At 40.0% G+C, this 24928-nt stretch overlaps 1 protein-coding gene across 13 annotated transcripts in view; it reads left to right on the top strand.

The window, feature by feature from the left end:
• The window catches only part of MLIP (muscular LMNA interacting protein), a 301391-nt gene that overhangs the window by 118072 nt on the left and 158391 nt on the right, over window positions 1-24928 (top strand). For all 13 annotated transcript variants that reach the window (XR_009542909.1, XM_060162533.1, XM_060162528.1 and 10 more), the window contains exons 2-3: window positions 15538-15693; window positions 17400-17792. Coding sequence is in view for 12 of the 13 variants with exons in the window: in XM_060162533.1 (XP_060018516.1) it covers window positions 15538-15693; window positions 17400-17792 (549 nt within the window). In the remaining variant the exon portion in view is untranslated. The remainder of the gene's footprint in view (window positions 1-15537; window positions 15694-17399; window positions 17793-24928) is intronic.

Raw genomic sequence — 24928 nt, 5'->3', positions numbered from 1 at the left:
CCTCAGCCCCCACTGGCCCCGGTGGGTGAGCCGACAAGCCTCTCAGGCTGGTGAGTGCTGGTCGGCAACGATTCTTTGTGCGGGAATCTCTCCGCTTTGCCCTCTGCACCCCTGTTGCTGTGCTCTCCTCCGTGGCTCTGAAGCTTCCCCCCCACCCCCCGCCCGTCCCCACCAGTGAAGGGGCTTCCTAGTGTGTGGAAACTTTTCCTCCTTCACAGCTCCCTGCCAGAGGTGCAGGTCCCGTCCCTCTTTTGTCTATGTTTTTCCTTTTGCCCTACCCAGGTACGTGGGGAGTTTCTTGCCTTTTGGGAAGTCTGAGGTCTTCTGCCAGCATTCAGTAGGTGTTCTGTAGGAGTTATTCTACATGTAGATGTAGTTTTGATGCATTTGTGGGGAGGAAGGTGATCTCCATGTCTTACGCCTGTGCCATCTTGAAGGCGCCCCTCTTCCCCTTTATTTTAAATAAAATACGTTTAAATCATACTATACCAAAAGTCATTTTGGAAATAAATATTACTTTGCTCTGTTCCTTTATGAAATTATGCTGTAAACTCTGAAGATGCTAGTGTTACTCTATTCACTTACAAATAAGACTTTATGAATTGTGTTGTGGGCCAGAATTTAGGTTTCTCTTATGATGTATATAGAAGTGATTCTCTATATATGGAATCTCTGAGTATTTCTATTAAATAATATGCTTTATCCCCAATGCTTTGCACCACACTTTATTAATATCTCTCTGGATATGTTTCAAGATCTTCTAGTCAATTTATTATCCATATTTTCAGTTCATATTCCTGTGCTGCTGAATATATTCATAACCCATGGGCCCACGTGTATTTATAGTGCCCACTAGACATGGAATGTGGACCACCTCTTCCTTTCTTCCTAATTCAGAGGACTTCTGCCAATATCCATCTATCTCACTGTTCTCCCTTCCAAGCCCAGATCAGGAATAGCACTTCATCTAGTAACTTTGTGGAAACTTCTTGATTTGTTTGACCAAAATATCTCTTTTTCATGCCTTCATCAAATATCACAGCAGAAAGACACCTTTGTGGACAGCCCAGTTCAGGAGTTCACACTGTGAGTGGGTTGGAAGTGGGCATTGGGAAAGCCAGGGCTTCTGTGGCCAAATAAATGTGAGAAACTGTGGGCTAAGCCAAGCTTGAAGGGCCTCTGGACCATGAGACAACTCCACAAGGTCGATATGGAATAAACCAATTCCTAAATTTATTTGACCACATAATCCTTTCATCACTATTTATCTTGCAAGGCTGGTATTCTAAAGAAGGCACATCGGGAAACCAACACTGATTCTAGAATGTTGTTTTAGAAACAAATTGTCCCTGAGAAGTTAAGTGACTTACCCAAAACCTCACAACTATTTGGTGGAAAATCTGAGATCAGAACAAATTTTGTCTGCTTTTGACCTAGATGGTTGGACAGTGCATAGCTCTGAGCGTCTTGCTATTTCTTGCTACAGGTATTTGTATGTAAGAGTCATGGGAGGAAGCTGACTGCAGTTACTCTCATTTTGCTATGACCTTTAGCCTCTAGACCTTTGATTCTTAGTAAGGACTTGTGAGCCCCAGCAGCAACTGGCCCAGTGGAACCAAGAAACTTGAGATTGGGATGATTCTGTTTTCTTTTAGAGAGTCAATTCAAATTTAATCAAAATTGTCCTTTTCATTAGAAGAAAAAAAGTGCAAGAAATATCCACAAATAAGGACCTCAGTGAGTCAAGAAGTTCACTGGATAAATATTTATGGAGTGGTAATAAGTGCCACATACTATTCTAGGAAAATAAAGGTGATCAAAACCAAATCCTTACCCTTATGGAGTTTAAAAACCAATGATAAAATTGTATGTGTATTGTATGTATAACTGAATCACTTTGCTGTACACCTGAAACTAACATGACTTGTAAATCAAGTATACTCCAATATAAAATAAAAAATTTTTTTAAAATGACAAAATTAGATAGGAATCAAGCGTGAGAAGTTGGTACGGGCTCTAGAGCAAATAACATGGGCAAAAGTGGATACAGAGTACGGGGAAGGGGCTTGAATTGGGGTTGCAGTCTCATGTAGGGTGGTGAGGGACATTTTACAGTTCAAGTGACTTTTGAGCAGAGACCTGAGGAAGTGAAGGGACAGTAATAAGCTTGGGAAAAACATTCGAGGGAGTGGGATTTGCATGCTGTAGGAATACACAAAATTCATCGTGGCTGGAGCTGAGGAAGCAGGAGGGAAAGTCCTAGGGACCAAGTCCTGTTGAGCTGTTGACTATTTTAGGGAATTTGGCCTAGCCTCTGCGTGTCAGGGGAAGCTGCTGGAGGATGTTGAATAGAGAAGTGACGTGGTCTGACATGTTTTAAAGGCTTACTCTTGCTACTGTGTGGAAAGCAACTGGGGAGATGTGATAGATCAGTTTCCCAGGAAGAAGATTCTGAGATAGAGATTAGCATACAGGAAGTCTTCCCTCTTGGAAGTGCTCTCAGGACCAACACCAGTGGGAGATGGGAAGGAAACAAGATTACGCAGAGGGAGAATTGGGCTGCAATGAAGTCTCAGTAAAATGTTAGCCAACTTGAGTGTAGCTCTGAAACTGGGTTCACCCTTCAGCATTGTCTCAAATTGGAACAGGAGTGCCAGGTTTTTGTATGGATGCATCAAGCAGCCATTGGATACAGGCTGCCCCTGAGAAGGGGGGTGACTTTATAAGGAGCTTTATTCAACCAGGAACAACTCTTGGGGAAGATAAACAGCTGAGCACTGTCACAGCACTTCCAGCATCTGGGGATAGTCCTCCAGCCAAAGGGAGATGTGGGTGGTTTATCAGATATTGACTATAGGAGGCAAAGTAGAAGCAGGGAGACCACTTATGAGAAAGTGATTCAGAAAGGAGATTATGGTAGGTTCTGCTACTAGGATGTTAGAAGTAGAAGTAATGAGATAGACTTATTTTCTAGATTTATTTTGAAGGGAGAGCTGACAAGTTATACTAATATATTGATGGGAGGTTATGAGAAAGCAAGAATATCAGTATATTGACCAATACTGATATATTGATGGGGGATTATGGGAAACCAACAAAAACCAATATAAGCCCTCATTTTTGGCTTATGCAATGAGAAATAAGTACAACTATATGCTGGTGGGGAGAAATTAGAGGGAGGGGTGGGAAACAATTTCAGGATAAACACAAATAATTCAGTTTCAGACGTATTAAGTTTCAGATGTTTGTAAAATATCTAAGTGAAGATGTTAGTTGGCTATAGGGGTGTATTATCCAAGGACACTGTACAGGCTGGGGAAACAAATTTGGAACTCAATGGCTTATAAATGTTAATTAAAGCTATGGGACTGGATAAGATTATCCAGGAAGTGACTCCTGGGCCACTTCAATGCTGCAGGGTCAGATGGTACAAAGCAGGCAGAGAAGGAGGGTACAGGGGCTATGAAGGGACCAAGAGAAATGGTATACCAGAAGCCAAGCTGGAAAGTGATTCCACAAGGGGAGAGTGACCACCAGACACTTATTCCTGTTGGATATATGTTTCTTATCATTGTCTCTGTTCCCCTTTCAAATTCTACCATGTACAAGACCTATTTGCCTCTTCTGAATATCTAAGTATGTCAAACATTTTCACTTAGGTGCTAGATTTTCTTCAATACTTTGAAGCTCTTGGTTTACTTGAATTAAGGTGGACTTTTAGTATCATTTTACCTAGGAGGATATACCCTCAAGAGAAGAGACTCTACAAGCAGTAGTAACAGGAATAGAAGAAATCCAGATGAGGCCAGCACACATGCCAATATAGATGAAGACAAACTTAGACTGTGACAGTGTTATCAAACTCAGGTTTGGCTGCTTGTTCCTCAAGAATCCAATACTGAGGCACAAGTGTTGGGTAAAAGGAAAGATAGCTTTATTGAGGAAGCCAGCAATCCAGGGGAGAAGGTGGATTCATGTCCTAAAGAACCAACTCCCAACTCCCCAGGTCTTGCTTGGAGATAATATAGAGAAAAGAGAAAGGAGCTACATGCTGGGGAGAGGGTAGTATTCTATTTTCAGAGATGATTATCATGATCATTGGTGCCAAAGTTTTGTCATGTCTTGCTTATGATTGGAACGTCATTTTGCCATGAGTCTCTGGTTAGTTATCTCTAAAAAATAAGGAGCAAGTGTTAAAGCAAAATAGAACAACTAATCTTCCATTTCAATATGCATCATTAGCTTATTCTTCTGTAAACAAGTTAAAGTTGAAGGGGAACTAGGGCAGGAGTCAGGCTTAGCATACTTGAAGCTGAAATTCCTCAGTTACAACAGGATCTCATGCTTTTTTTTTTTTTTTTTTTGCAGTACACGGGCCTCTCACTGTTGTGGCCTCTCCCATTGCGGAGCACAGGCTCCGGATGCTCAGGCTCAGCGGCCATGGCTCACGGGCCCAGCCACTCCGCGGCATGCGGGATCTTCCCAGACCGGGGCATGAACCCGTGTCCCCTGCATCGGCAGGTGGACTCCCAACCACTGTGCCACCAGGGAAGCCCCCTCTCATGCATTTTTTATGAGATGTCAGGATTCATTTAAATATCATACAGCTAATTCTGAGTTGTGATTATGATTCCTACAATCACCTATTATTCTGGAGCAGGGGTCCAAACCCTGGGTGATTCCCATCTTCAGAGGAAAAACACCACCCAGGGCTAAAACAGAATGAGAAGTGATTTTGATGTTGGTTACCAGGAGTAGAAACTAAGTGCAGAAGCTGAGTGAAAGCTCCCTGGGGATGGCCTGAGGCTGCTTCCCCGAACAGCCTAGATTCAGCACATCACTTGCCCTCTCCTCTAACTTCATTCACCAGTGGTGTAGCTGTGAAGGTGTCTCCTTCATGAGAAGGAGACTTCATGAGAATGGGGTCCAAGTCTTTATCTTGATGTCTCCTAGAGCTTAGAATAGTGCCTGTCACTCAACAGGGGTTTATTAAGATCAATAAATGGGATTTCTAGTGACTTTTTTTTAAGCACAAGGCATAAGAGCAGTCAAATAGACTTCTGGATGGTCTTGACAGCTGGATCTGTTTAATAACTTACATGTTTCTTAGCAATATTTTGTGGAGGTGTCTATTTTTTTTTTTCCTCAAATTTGTTTTCCATGTCAGGAAGAGAGACTATTTGTTCTATACTGTTTGTTTTAAAAGTAATACCTGAAGATTCTCTTGGCTGGAAGGTATTGCAGTAATATCTGTTTAGTAAGAAGGGTGAAGGATGCCCTACTTCAGCCATCAATAATGCCATATTTTAAAGAGAATTTTGGATTATATTTGTCTGTTGCAATGTTCAACAAACTTTACTTTCTTTTGGGAATAGATTATTCAACAGAAAAGTTTGTGTTCCTTAATAGGAGAGAGATCATTAAAAGTTTGTGTTTATAAAATGCTTCAGGGTCTTAGGCAGACCCTACATGGCCTTCTTATCTATAGAAAAAAGTAGTTGTAACTGGAGGCTAGACTCTCCCCTTCTCCCACCCCCAATCCTGTGTCGGTAACTCGGTCTTCATCATCCAAGACTGAGGCCTATTTTTTGACCAGGTGCCATCATTTTCTATTCCAATGAGGATGGTTTCTATAGAAATTGTTCTAAATACATGTGCTCTTTGAGTATATATGCAGTTACTAAGCAGATGGCTGAAGCATGCTATTATAATGCATGACTGTTCTGCTTTTTGTTAAGTAAAAATTGCCTTCTATCAATATAAGGAATAGTCTATAATGCCAACAATTACTAAGAAAACAAGGGAAAGAAAATGAGTACAGAAAAGTTCCCAATAAGACACAGAACAAAATAGCAAAATAATGGATTAATTTCATTGGTTCTCATTGTAAAATGACTCAAGGAAGAAATCAAGTAGGACAAAGAATAGGGGCTGAAGTATTTCCTCTCCCAAATCTGACTGTACCAACATGTGTGAATATTGCTTTATGTTTGGGGGAGGGAATGAGAAAAAATAACAAAGGGAGAAGGACAGAATGAGATATAGGAAAAGAGCTTCCTTATTGTTTGAATCCACTTAGAATAAACTGATTGAACCACAGACAAGGGATGGATAGTGGAGATGAGTGTGGTCTCTAGGATTTGTTAAGGCTCCCCTATTCAGTAAGGAATAGGAATTAGGATTTTATATATATATATATATATGATGATATATATATGCATATACATATATTTATGTAATTATATAAAATCTTTGTTCCTATTCCCTACTGAATAGCATCAAAACATCTTAATTCAAGATCTCTGATGATCTACAAAGGGGAGGAGAGATGAATCTGAATGTAGAAAGTAGAATAGTGGTTACCAGGGATTGGGGGTTAGGGTAGGGAATGAGGAATTATTGTTTAATGGGAACGAAGTTTCAGTTTGACAAAATGAAAAAAAGTTCTGTGGATTGATAGTGGTGATGTTTGCACAGCAATGTAAATGTAATGCTACTCACTAAACTGTACACTTAAAAATAATTAAAATGGTAAATTAAAAAAAAATCTCATGATCTAGACTGAACCTACTTTTCTAGTCTTATTTGCCTTTATTCTCATGTATGTTATTTACCAAACTGAGTAACAATAGTGTTCACAGGTGTAACATTTATTAAGTATTTGCCTGACACAGAGCTTTACATGCTGAATTTAATTGTAATTTTCATGAGAACCCTGTGAAATAAATACTATTTTGATCCATATTTTGCTGGTGGGGGACTGAGACTTCGAGAGGTCCTGTAACCCCGACTTGGACCCAGGTCCCACAGCCAGTGGGTGATCTGACTCCCTGGTTCCCTGCTCTGTGGCTACCCCTGCTGCTTTCTGCCGTTCTGATAGGTGCCTTCACCTGACCTTTTCTCTCTGCCTGAAATAAGGGCTATTCTGTCTCACCTTCAGAGGTCCTATTCCGCTACTCTTCTAAGTGAGTCCAAATGCCACTTTATCCTTGAATTACTTACCCCAGGTGACTATGATCTCACAACCCTCCAAAAATTCCTCTAAGTCTTTGCTACTCAGTGTCACAGACCAGCAGCTGGGTACCACCGGGAGCTCGTGGGAAATGTTGAATCTGAGGCCACACCCAAGATCTCCGCAATCAAAAGCTGCATTTAGGGTCTTCCCTGGTGGCGCAGAGGTTGAGAGTCCGCCTGCCAATGCAGGGGACATAGGTTCGTGCCCCGGTCGGGGAAGATCCCACATGCCGCGGAGCGGCTGGGCCCGTGAGCCATGGCCGCTGAGCCTGCGCGTCCGGAGCCTGTGCTCCGCAACGGGAGAGGCCACAACAGTGAGAGGCCCGCGTACCGCAAAAAAACCAAAAGACAAAAAACTGCATTTAAAAAAAAATATTTTATGCATTTAAGAAAAATGATTTACAGTTGATTTACAATATTGTGTTAATTTCTGCTGTACAGAAAGTGATTCAGTTATACATGTACCTAACAATACGTTCTTTTCCAGATTCTTTTCCATTATGATTTATCACAGGATATTTAAGAAACTGCATTTTAAGATCTCCAGGTGTCTTATGTATAAACTTTGAGAACTGCAGGATGGGAATTTTTCTCTTCTTTTTTGCTTTGCATCTCTGTACTTGTACACCTGTTTTATATTCCCAATTGGACTGTAAGCTCTTTAAGGGCAGGAGGGTATTATAGTCTCTTGAATATCCATAAATATACATAGCATAGAGGAAGGCACATAATTTGTTCTCTGATGTAACACAGCACTCACATTAAAAAATTTAGATCATTTACTAGGTCAAAAAGTACTGGGTTATTTGGAATAGTTTTTCCCAGTGTGCTAACAGTATCACTTTTGACAATTGGTTCACTTGTAATGTTTCCAAGAATTCAGGCTTCTGATAATGGTGAAAATGTTAAGAGGTATAATCTAGGTCCCTAAAATAAAACCTTCATTCCTTCCCAGAGCCTTTGGTCTATAACCAGCCCTTGTGACACAACGTCTTTCATCACCAAAGCACAAATATAGATATTACAGATTTGGAGAAAAATCAACACTTAGAAAATGGAAGTGCGAAAGCTGAAGACTCCAATGAATTTCACATGTAAAGCTTTGACGTTTGTCTATAGTCAGGAAACTCACTGTCTTCCAGGAACACTGGAATGGAATTTAGTTTTGACAAATATTTGATTCCAAGCTCTATTTCAGAGCAAATTTAGTTAATAGCAAAACTTCAGTCACTAGAGACACTCCTGTACCATTGCTCGCTAGGTACATGCCAAGGACCACTAATTAAAGCTATTGATTTTTGAAGGGATGACTGTGTGTTTTCTCATTCTTTATTTAGACCCAGTGTTTGCATGTATTTGTACCTCTAAATGTTCCCAGTGAGTGTGACCAACTGATTGCTGGGATTGTCAGCTGTGCGGGTCCTTCGATCAGCTTCTTGTTGCTGTACAATCTGGCTTCTCTGTTCTTTTTGCAGAATGTTTAATTGGACTACATGCATAAAAAGAAAAGAGGGGAAACACATATAGGTGGTAATTCTTCTTTTACTTCTACTGGCTCCATTTCAGCAGTCAATCTGACCTCTCCTGAAGTTCCAAATCTAAAAATTGTCTGAACATAAATCTACTCTTTGGAGCTGACAAAACCCTTTCGTTCAGGGAGGATTCCTCGTTACCTCTTTTTTAGAATTCTTTTTTTCCCTGCGAGTGTGTGTGTTGTTTCAGGGAGTGGCTCCCTTCCCACCTCACTCATTGGTTTGCTCACGCCCTTATGGGATGAATCAATGCTTCCAGAAAGCCGGGGGCTTCCGAGGGACTGCGGGAGCAATTACTTCCAAATGATCTCGTGCATCTTAGCAGGGAGCATTCAGACCACACCCCAGGTAAAAGGAAGTCTTTCCTTCATGCTTTTGAGAACTTTGAAAGGCTATGCACTCTGGTGTTTACTGCAAGAGGGTTTGAGGGAGAGATGCCCGGGTGTAGATAAATTTGACTATATCAAAATGAAATGTTATAGGCAGTTAGTGGAAAGGATGAGCAGGTAAAGGCAAAACTGCTTACTGGCAACCAAAGAAGATGCTCAGGACAGTCCTTGGCGCAGTGTAAATGCTGAGAGACACCCTGTCATGTCTCTTCTCAACAAGAAGCTAGTGGCCATCTGTGAGTGTGGGTGTCAACGTCAGAAGGAAGAGAACTTCTAGGGAAATAGAAGAAAGGAAGGCACTGGAGCCTGAAACTGAGCAAAGAAGCAGTGAGCCTGCATGGCACGGGGGGAAAACAGTTTCTTAAATTATTAGTCGAGTGGCCAGTGAGAAGGTGACAGTCCCAGAGTTTCGAGCACTTGAAACTATACTTAGGAAAATATTTTCATCCTTTCAGCTCTAATTTTTATTATTAAACTAGTTTCTCAAGGATAGGAACTAAAATGCGTTTTTAAACAACACTGACAATGGAAAGTGTTAACTGGCATTTAACCAATGCAATGATATTAACATGCATCTGGTTCTGCTTTGTGTGGAAAATGATTTTTCATCACCATAGCAATTCATTTCTGGGCTCCATTGGAACTGGGCTATGGTATGCAGTAAACAGCAAAATTTTTCTTTTTCTTTCCTGAATAAGGGATTCAGCAGTCCACCGGCTAACACGGGGCTCTTCATCTAAATGTTGTATAGTGTAGCTAGTATAATTTCAAATCCTTTTCCAACTAAATTTTGTGCAAAAAATTCTGTACATCCTTGTTAGGATAAGACGATGCTAGGTAAAAGTGATAAAAAGAGCCTCATGCTAACAATGTACTCTCAGCTTAAAAGTGAATACCAAACCATTGCCCTTTTTGTGGTTAATCTGAGGATAGGAATTTATCCCTGATCTTGTTCTCTGACAGTAAACTAGGAAGATGAAAAGTCTTTAGTACTGTTGGATTTTCCATTTTTAATGTTATTCTTGATGACATTATATGTTGGCTCAACTAAAATTAAAAACAAACTGTTCTCCTTACCTGGTGAAGAAATTTTATGCAGGCTATGGATGTTCCTGTAAGAAAATATAACAATAAAAAAGAAGGAAACAGTTTTACTTATTTTCAGTTGCTTTCATTGTCAACATTTGGTTATGTTTAGAAATTCCTTTGAGGATATGTTCTAAAAGCACACCTCATTCATTGAAGCATCCATTTTTATTCATACTTTGTTTCAATTTTATTCACTAAAATTGTAACTATTAACCTTTAAAAAGTCAATAGTTCACAATGTATCGGTAGTGACGATCTATTTGTATTTTAGAGACTTCAGTAGCAAGCTAAAGTAAAGAAGTAAATTTTTGGAGAAATAAATCTTGGTCACTGTATATGCTTTAGAAGGCAAAGCCACTTACTGTTAATAATGGTTATATGTATTTTGTAACCACAGGGCACTTATACTAAAGTGCATACCTCAGTATTTAAATTTCATCTGGATAGAACATAAGATAGACCTGTAGTCATCATGTGGGGAGATGAGGGCAGGCCTATAGCACCTGAGGACAAAGTCACACTTTCACCTCTTCTCTGACTCCTAAAAGACTATCTTTATTTCCTACCCAAATGAAATTCTATGATAAATTATCTGAACTACCCTCAGTGATTTCCTTGTTAAAACCCCTCTCCACCCATCAAGATATTGATGAGATTAGTCATGTAAAGAAGGCTTCCTAGAAAATAATCCATCTAGAAAGTGTGTTGTATTGTGTATCACTGATAAGACTAGTGGGTTCCCTGAATCTCATGAGGGATCTAATGTCCCTTCCTACAAAGGAAAGCATTGATTTATTATTTTTGGATGATAAGCCTGGGAATTGCGACCTGAATGCCATGGGGGAATAGACAATCATTTTTAAAGGCAGAAAATAATATTGAAAAATGAAAGTTGGCTCAGAAGGGTTTGTCTGTGTATTTTTTATGCCCTAAGGAATAGACATTGTTTCTAGAAACCCTAACCCTAACCCTACTCTGTTATAAGCCTAGACCTTATAATCATCTAGTCTTATCACCCTACTAAATCCTAAGCTCTCATAACCCATACTGTGACCCTGGGCCATTCTCCCCAACACCCACCATGCTTTCAAATCTGATTCCTGAACCAAAGAGACCACTAGTCCCTTAGTCTGAAGTCCCTCTTCTTCCCTGTCCACGTTGAACTTCATGGTTGACCCTTTGCTCTTCTCCCAACAGTACCCTCAGTTTCCTGACACTCACAACATTCTTCTGCCAGAGCCACCTCTGAACATCAGTTCTATAAATGCTGCAATTCACTTTCTCTGTTCCTATGATAGGCAGTTGAGCATTCCTGGAGACATTATCAAAAAGCCAAGCAAATTGTTTTTACTACAAATTCACAGATTTACATTTAGGCTGGGCCCTCACAATAGTCTGTCAATCCTTTTACTTATTTATAGTCAGGCTTCTTTCTCACTGTATCATCCTATATCAATGGTGTTCCAGGATTTTCCATTTCTCTTAAAATCCTGTGTCACCTTTGCTACTTCTTCCTCAGCTACTGGACCACTTAATGGTAGAGCTGGATGGTTCAACATTGGACCTCTTCTTTCCTTATTTGTGCTGACTCCCCTGATGATCTCATCCGGTCTCATGGTTTTCAATACCATGTAGAGGTCAACAACTATAATAATTTTATCTCCAGGACAGACTTTCCTCTGAACTTTTCTCTCATCCCCACATTTCCACTTGGATATATATTTGTCATATCATATTTGATCTTTATTTTCAAACCAGCTTCACCTCTTGTTTTCCCTGTTTCAGTGAAGAATATCTTATTTCATTCAGTTATTCAGGTCAAAAATTTTGTACTTGTGTTGACTCTTGTCTGCCTCTTATATCGCACATCTAATTTTTCAGCAAATTCTAAGTTTTTCCTTTAGATTCCAGCCAACCCAAGTTTTACCTATCATTTTCTCTCCTATGGGTTATTATACTAGTCTTCACAGCACTTATCACAATTGAAAATCCTATTTTATTGCATATTTATTTGGTTTCCTGTCTCCCTCCCACCAGAATGGGTACAGGTTTTTGTTCACTGTGTGTCATCAACCCCTAGAATAGAGCCTAGCATCTGGTAGGCATTTAATAAGATCTTGTTGAGTAAATGAAAGTAAGTAGAAGGCAACGTATTCAAGTGAGGTTTGGTTTAAGTAGGAGTGTAGTAGCAGGACTGATGGCTATGTAAAAGGACAAAGATGTAGGTGGGTGACTCGATGTGGTGATGAGGGTTTTGGAAGTTCTCTTCGGATTGCTTCAACTATCTCAGTGAAGTGGGAAACAAAGTTGTCAGCTCAGAGTGAGAATGAGGAAGAAGATGTAGGGGTTTGAAGAAAGAGGAGAAGGTGTGAGTTTTCTAGCGAGTGGGAGAGTAAATGGGCTCTGGAACTGTATAGTATGATTACAGAGAAGAATTAAAGTGCCAGATTGAGGCTCAGGGTCATAAATTTGAAGTGAAACTAGCAAGCGGGGTCATGTGATTTTTTTCTGTGACCACATTTACCCTTGTGGTGCAGGAGGAGAGTAGGTAGGTGGTAGACTGAGTGACCACTATGATTTACCCGAAGTGGATGGTGATGTGAAAGAAGGTAAGGTATTTGAAGGGCATGCACAGGAGGAGTTGTGGTCAACTCGGTCATTAAGGCTGGCCAAAAAAAAAGAAGTCTGGGAAAACTTAATGTTGGAAGGATCAGTAGACTTTCATTTTGGTGGTTTCCCAGAAATGTTGGAGTCCAGAATTGAAGAGATGGTGTGGAAAGAAAAGAAGTGTTGATCAGAGAAGGAAAAAACCCTGAAATTATGGTGGTGTTGTGGCTACTGGTTGTTGCTAAGGATGTGAAGGGCAAGGAAGAGTAGAGGTAGTGAAATACGCTATTAGAAAAATTACCCATGGGATAGCATATTGGGTATTATAAAAAGTGCGGTGTTAGAAGGAGTGGAATTAACCCCAGAAGTAAATCTTCAAAGAAAGAAGGGTTTGACTTGGGGGTGGGCAGATGGCTGTAACAAGAAGAGGTAGTGAATGGTGTAGACTTGTGGACGGCAGGAGCTTCAAACCTGGAAGTTTGTAGGTAAGAGGGAAGAAGAATGGTCTGGAAGCAGAAAAGAGTACACAGAGGATACCTAGCCTACTTCTGGTGGGTCACCCAGTGTGAGAGGAAACAGAGAGCTTCTTGGGAAGCAGAGTCCTTCAGCAGGAACCATGTTTAGTTAGAGTCAGAACATGTAGAGAAGAGGTTAAGGATGTGGAGGGATGTGTGACAACTGCCTGAATTCCAGAAAGTGTATGGTGAAAAGTTTCCAAGAGTTGGATCATGGTATGTTGCTGAAACTCAGTCTCTGTTCACCAGTACTGAATAGAAACTCAGAGACAGAGTTTTGGGTGAAGTAGAAAAGACTAGCTTTTATTGCTTTGCAAGGCAAAGGGGGCCACAGTTGGCTAATGCCTGCAAAACTGTGTGTCCCGCCCTGGAGGGGGTAGTGTTCAAGGAACAGGGTGTGGTCAGCTCATGGATATTCTTCTGATTGGTTGGTGGTGAGGTAACTGGGAGTCAGCATCATCAGCCTTCTGGTTCCAACCAGTATGGGGTCTATGTGCTTATGGGCAGCAAACAGTTAACTTCCTCCACCAGGTGAGGGTTTCAGTAGCTGCAAAACAGCTCAAAGGACATGGCTCAGAATATTATCTATAGTCCTTGAGGAAGAACTAAATGCCCTTGACTTTGTTTAATGGCTAAAGTATTATTATTTTGTCTTGCTTGACTGTTTTCCTTTCTTTCTGCCTTTTCTCACTTCCCTGATTAAATTTATTCTTTCACTAAAGTTTTTCTACAGGCAAAAAGCAGATGAAGGACATGGGTGGGGATGTATTCTGGGAAGGCCTCATAGGATCCTTCTCGGTTACAGGTACAAGAAGGGAACAAAACTAGGGGTGTGCATTGCACACAGAGACACAGGGATGCCTGGGTTTCTCGTGCAGCTGATGTGATCGGGTTTAAAGGGCATGTTGAGATACGACACACAAGGGTGGCACGACCTGAAGGGAGAGGAGCCTGGGGGTTCCTGCCGGGGCTATTGCATTTCTTGTGACAGAGGCATGGAGGTGGCAGTGTGGCAGTTTCCCTCTGACTAGATGGGGCTGATCGCATCGTGAACATGGATTATGTACCAAATGAGTCCCCTCACCTTCCAGCTTCTCTCACTGCCTCACAGTCAGAGCTTTTCTGTATCTCTGTTAATTTTCTCCATTCTCAGAAGAGGCCATGTTCTTTCTGTTGTTGCTTGAGCTTTCACTGCCTGCTTCCTCCAGGACTTTGCTCCACTTTCCTTCCTACTGGTTCCTTCCCCGAGTCTACAGACGTCTTCACGTCTATCCTGTTACAGACCAACAAGGGCACCTCTTTGACTGGACTTTCCTTTCTAACTACTCTCCATCTCTCTTCCTCCTTCTCACCCAAACGTCTCAAAAGAGAAATCTCCAGCACCATCTTCTCTTTCTGCCTTTCCATTTAGTCCTCCGTCTATTACTCCTGGCTTTCTGTCCTGATCACTAGCCTTGGGTCTTATAAAACCAGCATTACCTATCTGACATGCTAATGAGACGATCTCATTCCCAATCTACAGCACATGGTTCTCAGTGTCAAAAGGACAGGACTCAAGCTTGATTCTCACCCAGTGCTGTTTTCCATGCCTTCACTCAGCTGGTTTCCTCAGCCTGGAAGACCCTTATCTTTCTCTTTACTAGGACTTAAATTCCAGGTGCTGCGTTTTATGGAGCTTCCCAGACTGGGTAGGCATCCCTTATCGCTTTTCCCTTCCTATTCTGTGCGTATGCTTTTCCGACTTGTGACTGGTCTATTGGCTGTTTCTTATTTGCTGTTATATCTCTAGCTCCTGAGTACCTGTCACACAGCAAATGCTTAACAAAATGGTTTTTGAATGAATAAAGAATGAATGAAAGAGAAGGTATATCCTCGAGAAGAGGCATTGGTATCCTGGCAGCAAGAAAAGTAAACTTTCAATTTTCAATTCACATTTTAGCATTCTCATTCATGATATATGTCAGAAGTTTCACACATGCTTGGTGATTATGAGTCACACTGAACCTGCTAACCCAGAGTTAAATGGATAAAAATCCTTGACCTCTGTGGGGTCATCACAAACACAGCATCTGGTCTGTTTTGAAATTAACTTTTATCCATGTTAACTTGCAACATTCCAGCAGCTCAACTTGCCAAGCTGCTCTTCTGTTGCCATGTCCTACAGTAGGATCTTCCTTGGGTTGTATTTCTTTCTCCGATAAATATTTTCACAAAAAAAGGGTCAGATAAACTATGAATATTTTAATAGATGTTCTCTTTGCCAACCATACACATGATCATAGGACAATAGGCAATTTATCAAAATAAATGAGATAAATATAATATGTAGAGAGTAAAGTCAAAATAAACCTTTGATAAGACTGAAAGTCTAATTTATTACGTGTCTCATAGGTCTCTTCTGGTGATTCTGAAGCCAAACCTCTGATCTTCACATTTGTCCCCACTGTCAGAAGACTACCAACCCAGTCCCAGTTGGGTGACACCTCTAAATTCATTGTTAAAATTCCTGAGGAACCAAGTGATAAGACTCCAGAAACTGTAAATAGGGTAGGATTATTTTTTACTATTTTTTATATCAAGCAGTTAACATTAAATTATCCATCATAATGACTTGCAAATTTGTATGGTTGTTTATTTTCTCTGCTTAAAGTGAGATAACTGGGAAATCTAAGATTGGCTAAAAATATAACTATGTAATAGGAACTTCAGTGTTATCAAATTTCAGGTTCTCTCCAATACATTATTCTCAACCCTTTTGATTTGATATCCTTTTGTTTGCTGTTCACGTGATATATTCGGCCTCCTGACACCTCCCCTCCCAAATGTATCTTAAAATAATAAAAACAAAATGTTTACAAAGTTTAAATTTATCTTTAAAGAATACTAGATAAAACAGCAAGGTGTTATTTTACGTGTAACAGATTAGCAACATTAAAAAAGTGTAATATCTGAATTTGGGGCAATTGTGGATATGTTGGCAGGCTCACACTTTGCTGCTAGTTTTGTGAATTTGTACAATTTTGGTGGAAAACCCTTATCCACAGTCATACAACTGTGTATAACCCTTTAATGTTTAAACTCTTGGAAATGCATCCCAGAGAAATAGTACAGAGGAAAAAAAAGGGTTATATAGGAAAATAATTAGAGAAAAATAAAAGGAGCCTAATATCTAACAATTAGAGAAAAGCTAAGCATATGATAATACATCACCTTGACAAAGTTATAATTATAATGGTTATGTAATTTCATGGAACATGTTAATCTTACAATATTAAGTGATACAATAGATTATAAAGTTGTATTTATACCCTGATTGTACATATCTAAAGAGACACCAAGACTGAAAAAGAAATTAAAACAGACAAAAACCTAAAAATGACTTGTGTTAAGTAGTGACATTTTGGGTAAAAAATTTTTCTCTTTAAAATGTATTTTAATACTATCTTATTATAAATAAAATGTGACTGGGGGAACTTAAAGAGAAAAAAAATTTTCTCTTTAAAATGTATTTTAATACTATCTTATTATAAATAAAATGTGACTTGGAGCCAACTTGTAGGAGATAAAATTATCTGATTCTCGTTGTCTATATGAAAACATCTTATCTAGCAAGAAGTAATATATAACCTGGGACTTACAATGTCATCTTATTTCAAAGACTGTTGGGACCAAATTATTTCAGAGAAATTCTGAATGCCACATAAAGCACTTCTGGGAAATTTCTCCCTAACAGTACTCAAATACACATAATATATTCATGGGATCCTTTGTGATTAGGTGCTATTAGTGTGGGACTATAGATGTATGAATCAATCTTGGTTGCATATCTCTGAAGCCTCCAAAGATAAGGATACAGATGGCAATGGTATCTACACAGCCATAAGTTTTGCTTGACCATTAACTAAACCCATGACACATCCCCATTTGTTTTGTGAATGTCTTTATGGAAAACATTGCTCTCTTCCTCTCTTTTTAAAAAGTCATACCAGGATTTATTTGAAAACAGGTTTTGCTGACTTTGATCCTGAGCCCTAAATTGTTTGGGCTTGGACCAGGACAAACAAGTGGGTTAGTAAAAGTAAACCATTAGCTTCAACCCAAATCTCTCCTATGCCAACCTGATTTTTAGATATATTCGTAAAAACTTTTGTCCTTGGGGGTTATAAGCAGATTAAGGTTTTAAGAAAGAGTACATGCAAAAAAACATTTACCAAAGCAACATCAACGCTTTTATGTCTCTACATTTATTGCAGTCTGATTCCAATGAGTACTTGACCTTGAATGTTGGGAGCCAACGGGAGAGAGACCGAGGAACATTGACTTATCCTTTAGAGGTCAAGGACAAGGCTTCCCAAGGAAGGGGATTTAAAGCAAACGAACCTCAAGGAATGCAGCAAAGTGACCTCTTCAAAGCTGAATATGTCTTTATTGTGGACTCTGAGGGGGAAGATGAAGCTCCAAGCAGACAAGGTGAACAAGGCCCCCCAGGAGGGATGGGCACCACAGCTGCTCGGCCCACGTCTCTAGCAATCTCCTCCAGTCTGGTCTCTGATGTGGTACGCCCCAAAACTCGGGGGGCAGACCTCCAGGTTCTGTCACATCCTGAAATGCCTCATGGGATGGCTCCTCAGCAAAAACATGGGCCGGTAGGTTTTTCTCCTTGTCATTAAAAAAAAAAAATGTTTCATACCCTTTGTCTGCAAAGACCTTTCTATTTATTCAAGGCAGCAAGGTGTACAAAACTCTCAAGGAAAGAGATATTAAAAAACGAAAATCGCAAGATCATAAACCATCACAGTGTAAATATAGATAATAAATTCAAAAGAAATAAATTTCATAAGATGAAAAGGATTATATACAATTATTCTGTGAACTGACTGAAGAGAATATGTAAAACACTTAGCTGGAGTGGATTTGGGGGAATATTAACCCTTCCTTCTGAAAATTCTTGGAGAAGGTCAGTACAGGGAATTTCTTAGGAGAGAGTTCTTGGTGGGCTGGGTGCATGAAGCAGCACATTTCAGAGATGAGAAAGATCCAGCAAAAAGACATCAACTGGATGCAGACACTTTACTTTTAAACTAGTAAAAGAGTAGTAAAAGGATACACTAGGAATTAAGAGTGTGTAAGGAAAATCATTTCCTCCTGTGTGACTTCAGGGAAATATTGACTGTATTCCTGGAAACCACCAGAAGCAGGGCTGGCCTCAGAGAATTGGGGAGAAGATCCCACCCCAAAGCTTAGCAGCAAGATTGAATGGTTCCTTTAAGGTGGCAAGGGTTTGATACTGTAGGAGAAGACTCATAGCTGTGACGGCAGGAAAGAAAGGGGGTGAAGAGGGTGGGATTTTGAAGGGAAAAAAATAGGATGACTGGCTATTTGTTGTCATGAAGCTATCAGATAACTTTGACAAGGCGTAGAATGTTAGGAATGCAGAGACTGGCTTGGCTTTGGGAGTAAATAATGGGTGCAGAGCTCCCTGTGACAATGAGGATGAGTCAGTACCAAGATGTTCTATTTAGAAACTGCTAGACCAGGCACTTGCAAGCATACCAAAGTAGTTGGGAGAACATTTTTATTGTTGAGTTGGCCTTTTGGTACTACTAGGACCTATGCAAAACTGTAGCTTAGGCATCTTATCTTTGGTGCCACCTTATCTTTATTTATGCAGCCTTCACTGGACTTCCTGATGATGTATTTATGTCACTCTCAAGCATCCAGTATCCTCATGCTGTCTTTTGGTGATAGAAGACTCTCACTGGGGTAGCACCACCCAGGTCTATTGGATTAAAACATTTATTTCTTCTTGAAATTTATTCTTAGCTAGTTATTGGGAATATTCTAATCATATAATTAAACATATTCTCAGTAAGTGGTGGTAGGCTTAAACATTTCTTTCTTGCCTTAGGAAAGATGATGAAATAAGCAAGTTGGCAATGTGGAAGTTTCCATAGTGTGTGGAGTGTAGTTTAACATGGCCTTTGAAGACATGGTGATACCAAATATAAATAAAGAAAAGTATTCTTAATGAAGCAATGTTTGGATTTTCAATTTACTCTTTTCCCCAACTGATAGATTTCTTCTGCTGAGTTGGTCATTTATTTTGTTTTCATGTGACCAAATATACAGAGGGCAAACCAGAGACAAAACACACATTTGGGATCTTTTTGCCAAAATCAGTTAGTTAGAAGTAGGTTATAGCTCATGGTATCAAAGCTCCAAATGAAAAGGCAAAGCTCAGCCTAATTCATTAGTGGTGGATGAGCATTATGATTACTGCAGATGGAGGAAAACTGGGTCCTGAAATGTTTGGGAATAACCATTGTTCCGGATTCCATTTCCTATAGTAATCCATCTGAGTGATGAATAGTAGGTCATCATGAAATAAACATTAAAAAAAAAGAAAAGTGAAAATGAGATGACTGTTAAATGTAAGCTAAACAGAAATGGCCAGAGCATTAAAGAAGTCACTCTGAGAAGTTAGTACAGTCAGTAGTCGAAGCTTAGTGTAAAAAGCCCAAAGATTATCCCATAATTGGATTACCTGATGCCAACAACATCAGCTTTTCAATCAGAAATGTAGTTAATTATTTCTGGTCCACCTGGTAAAAATGAATCCATGTACAGAATTGTCTATATATTATCACTATCATTTAGTCAGGAATAATTTATGAAGCTATTCCTAAAAAAAATTTACTTAGCTCCTAGTCTGACCTTTATCCTTTCTATAACCTAGCCTAGATGTCGTTTTCTATCCACATTGGTACTTCTATTCTTCAGCTCTCCTGAACTGTCATCGAAGTATACACGTCATACCTTTGCATCCCTGGTCCTTGATTCCTCTGTGTGTGATTCTTCTCTCTTCTCAACCCATCTACATGTGGCCACAGCTATTTGATGCTCTAAGCTCAGCCCAAGCAGTACCTTTTCCTAGAGACATTCCCTTTGAAGACGAGTTAGTTTCTCTCCTATATCTTTGTCATTTTCCTTGTAGTTTGTAGTCGTTTTAGAAAATCTCCAATATAACTCCTTTTCACCTGATTATAATGGTGGATTTTATCTTTCTTCCTCACTAGACTGAGAACTATTTGAAGTCAAGGTCTGTCCCTTGTACATTTCTGTACCTCTAGCACTTAGTAGAGTGTCTTGCATATACATGAGGTTCAGTAAGGTGTATGAAAAGCATAAATATTTAAAAATTCACACCTTTGAAGTCCTTGCTCAGATATTGACTCCTTCATGAAGCCTGCTTTGGTTCCTTCAGTGAAAGCAAACTCTCTCTCAATATAATTCTGGTAGCTTTTTCTGTACATCTTCTATAACAATTATCCTATTCCAGCATGTATTATAACTGTTTAGGTTCATGCCTTATCTCACCTAACAGACTGTAAAGTTTTTAGAGGTAAGGTCCACGTTAAGCCCATTTTTATTAAACACTTTTTTCTCTATAGTGGTTACTATATTATCTTGAACAAAGTCAGTATAAATATTGGGTTGAGTGTATTTTGTGTTCCAAATACTTTTGCTGAGGTGGCATGTTTAAGCAAAAGTACATTATGTTAAAAATCATTAAAGAATTTAAAATTTTAAAGTGTAAGTCAAAATTAAAAAGACTGTATAATATAAGCAGTTGAATCAAAAGCCTTTCAAATAAAATTCAGAAAGAAAAGAGTAATGTTTTTGAATGTTAATGTCTTGAATGTTGGTGTAGATGGCTAAGAATTGACTTTCCTAGGGATAGTATTAGACTTAAAAGAGAGGTGAATATACACGTATAAAAACAGAATGATTTGTCTGAAAGACCTACAATAAAGCCTGGAGCTAAGACAGTGTCTGTGGGAATAAAAAGAGGGACTTTGTGGGGGTAGAATGAACTGGATTTGTTCATTGACCACATACGGAAAAAAAAATCAGTGATGAATGAAATTTATAACCAAGGAAATTGAATGAATGTTGGCATTAACTGAGGAAAGAATAACAGGTCTTGGGAAGGGATAAGAAGAGATGACATATCTAATGTTGAGTTTGAGATGCCTGGTGGCAGAATGCAATGCTATCAAGAAAGAAGCTGGAAATATGAATCTGGACATAAGAGGGAGATGGGAGACTGGAAGTATTTCCCATATGAGCTGAAGCTATGAGAATGGAGCTGTTTACTCGTGGAAATAATGCAAAACAGGAAGATACAAGATACAACGTAGGACGCAGTCAAGTATAAAGGGTCAGTGAAAGATGAGAAGCCAAAGACGGAGGCTGAGAGGGGACCAAAGAAGTTGGAGAGAGGGTTTTCATGCAGGGAAAGCTAAAGAGACTTTCGAATAAAAGGTAGTTTATAAATGAGGCCAAATACATAAACTATATAAACATTAATTAATTAATCAATAATTTAAACGTAGCTCAGTAATGTTTTCTTTCTAAAACTCAAATGAATCTGTTATCAATCATATCCATTCTGGGATACAAAATACCAACCGTGAAAGAACGTTCGGGTGGCATGACATGTTTTGAGAATGAACATGGAATTATCACATAGGAATCATATGGTTCTCCCTGTTTTACGCCGGGAGACCTCCTGGAGAATGCAGCTTTCCTCTCCAATATTGTACTTTCATATTTTCTAGCTGCCTTGATGACAGATTTTCTTACTGTCCTGCAGCAAGTAATTCTGCCAAGTGGGACAGCCAGGTTAATATATGCTGCTGCTTGATTTAGAGAAGATTAGAAGCTAGGAGATCAAGAGGCCAAGATCAAAGGGAAGGGAAGGATCAAAAGGCCTTTTGCTGATAGAGTTGGAGGTGAAGCACTAGGGGTCCCTGCAGGGAGGTGTGTCCTCTGCAAGGAAGGGAGGGGACCCTCTCCTGCATGATTATTATTAGAACCAGATGTGTAGGGATGGGGCTAGGGATGCGGGGTCTGACCTGGCCGCTGTCTCAATTTGGGATATGGGAGCCCTTCTGCTCTCCCAGGTTAGAGCCCAGAGTCTGGTCCCATTACCTGCTTGGACACACACCTCCTCTGGGCTCCTCCTCTGGGAGAGGGGATGGGGTTGTCCAGCATGTGACCAGCTCTGCTCCAGAAGAGCAGCCTGGCACCTTCTACTAAAATATTATTCTATAATATGATTTATGAAAATAATATAATATATAACACAATAGAAAATATTATAAATTTAATACAAGTCAAAATAAAATACAAAACAAAGCCAAATAAAGTAGGGCCTTCAAAGTCCATTAAATATAGGACTTAGGAGGTCATTTGGTGACCTTGATGGGAACAATGTGAGTGGGGTGATGGGGCAGAAATCAAGTTGAGGAATGGATAAGTAGTGAAAGGGAGATCACACAGTAGAGAGATGGTATGAAAAAGCAAAAATGAGACTGGCAACTTATGTTCACACTCCTCTGGGCAGTTACTTGAGGTCGTAAACTTTAGTGTCCTCATTTGTAGAATGGGGTGATGCTATCAACCTTCCTTGGGAAGATTAAATGAGATTAAATATATGGCCTAGAACAGTTCCTGGCCCATAAGTGTTCTCAGGAATGATTCAGTGTATTTAAAAAGTTGGAAATGGCAGCATGTTTGGGGGCACAGGGTAAGGAACATGGGAGGAGGGAAACATTTTATATATTCGTTCAAACATAGCTTGGATGTCAGAACGGAAGAAAGGACACAAAAAATAAGATCAGTAGAACTAGTGGTGGCCAAATAGAGGAGGCTCTTACAAAAAATTCTGGGAAATTTGGACATTGGCACACATATTAATTAAGAACCTAGATTTTAGGGATCCATGGAAAAGAGATTGCAACAAATTATTTGGACAGGGCATCAGACATAGAAACCTTTTTTATAGTCGTGGGCCTTTGTTCTATAGTGAAATACCCTATTCATACCAGCACATTGTATCAGAGTAGCTTTTATATGTCTCTCTTACACCAGTAGATTTGTGAGCCCTGTGATGACAAAAAATCTTCTCGCCTTCTGTCTGCATCACCTAACTCCAATGCCTGAGACACTGTAGGTACTAAGAAAGTATCTGATGAATGAATGAATGAATGATCCTCCTTTTCCCATGACACTGCCATATAAATAGGGAACAGACATCATTACATAACTCTCTTAATTTACAGCAGAGAAAAATTATGTTAGAGGAGGGAAGACAGCCTAGGACTCCAGCCTCATAGCTTGGCTGTTGTTTTGTATGTTGTCTGTTAAAACACATTGTCCATAGCTTTGGGCCTAGGGATTTAGAGGTTTAAGACTTTGAAAAAAGCTGGGAGGTTAAACTTCCATGTTAGTTCTGCTAACTGCTAGTCTTCTGCTACTCTAACTGCTGAGAAGACTAGCTTGGAGCCACGGGTTCCTGAAAAATGGCATGTTTCTATTAAAATGCAAGGAAGTCATTTGTACATGCCCATCAGCAGGATGACTTCCTAACTGCAGGCAGAGCAGAGCTACATGGGGCCCAGCAGCAAAGAAAACAAAACAGGAGTCTGCCTTGCATAGCAGGTGGGAGGTCATCCAAGTAGTATCCCAGATTCTGGCTGGGCCCACTTGATGGTATAATTGCCTTGAGGCAGTTGAGATGATTAAAAATGCAGAGGCCCTCATTCTTTTAATTGATATACATACCCCTGACCAACTGATTTTATTGCTTTAAAAACCTTTCTCTAGCGCTCTTCCCATTGCCAACTCCCCATTTCCTTTCTTGTTTAGGGTGAGTATACGATTCCATCCTATTCCACCCACTTAACCTACGTTGTCACTGTCCATGGTGAGTGACACTGGACACACCAAGGAGAGTTCCTCTGACTCAGTGGGGGACCCTGGCTCTGCTCTGATGCTGGCAGAATCCCTGTGATGCCTCGCTGGTCGTTGGTTGCTTCTTCTGGTTGAGATCAATTGTACCAATAGCCTGAGGGACAGAGGAAGTACATTTATGGAAAATCAAGTTGCTTTGACAATTTCAGCAGAAGGGTGAGGAAGACTTTTAAAAGGAGGGACTCCTGACTTTTGGTATCAGAACTCAAATATTTGTCTTGCTGATGAGGAAAAGACAGACCTGTGGATCTAAGAGCCTCTCCACCCTCATGCCCAGAGTCTGGAGCAGAATAAGAGGGGCCAACTGTGGAGGGAGGTGATGATGCCACTGTGGAGGGAGGTGTCAGGATGTGACACCACACCCTCCTCTCTGGCTTTCTGTTCCTACACCCACTTGACACTTTATTTCCTCATTCCTGCATGAAGGTAACATGCCAGACATTAGACACTAGGAGAGTAAACTTTAAAAGAACTTAGTACCTGCCTTCAAGGAGCTTGGAAAACAATTGCACCTGAAAATGATGCCAATGAAAGGTGACAGGTTCAAGGAACAGTGGGACGTCTAGAGGGAGGACACCTAGATCATCCTGGATCACCAGGAAGGGTTCACATTGTCTGAGCTGAAATGTGAAAGATGAGTAAAAGTGTTCTTGGCTGACGAACAGGGCCCAGGCATTCCAGACAGTGAGAACAGCCAGGGAAGTACTGACACACAAGAAGAGGGTGGAAAAGAGGAGTATGATAAGGGCTCATCAAATATACTAGGAAATACACTAGGAGAGAGAGATGATATAGAGGCCACAGATAAAAGAGTTTTGAAAAGGAGGAAGAGATTGCAAGTCAGATTCTGTAGAGAAATCAGAAGAGATAAGGGATTCAAGTGCCTGAGGGGCTTAGGAAAAAATAAACCATTGTAGATATTGGTGATAACAGTTTCTGCAGAAGAGCTGGGGGTAAAATCTGT

The sequence above is a fragment of the Lagenorhynchus albirostris genome, chromosome 10, assembly GCF_949774975.1.
Source record: "Lagenorhynchus albirostris chromosome 10, mLagAlb1.1, whole genome shotgun sequence".
In the NCBI taxonomy this organism is placed as follows: Eukaryota; Metazoa; Chordata; class Mammalia; order Artiodactyla; family Delphinidae; genus Lagenorhynchus; species Lagenorhynchus albirostris.
Note: the sequence above shows the minus strand (reverse complement) of the source record. Positions and strands in the feature narration are given on the sequence as shown.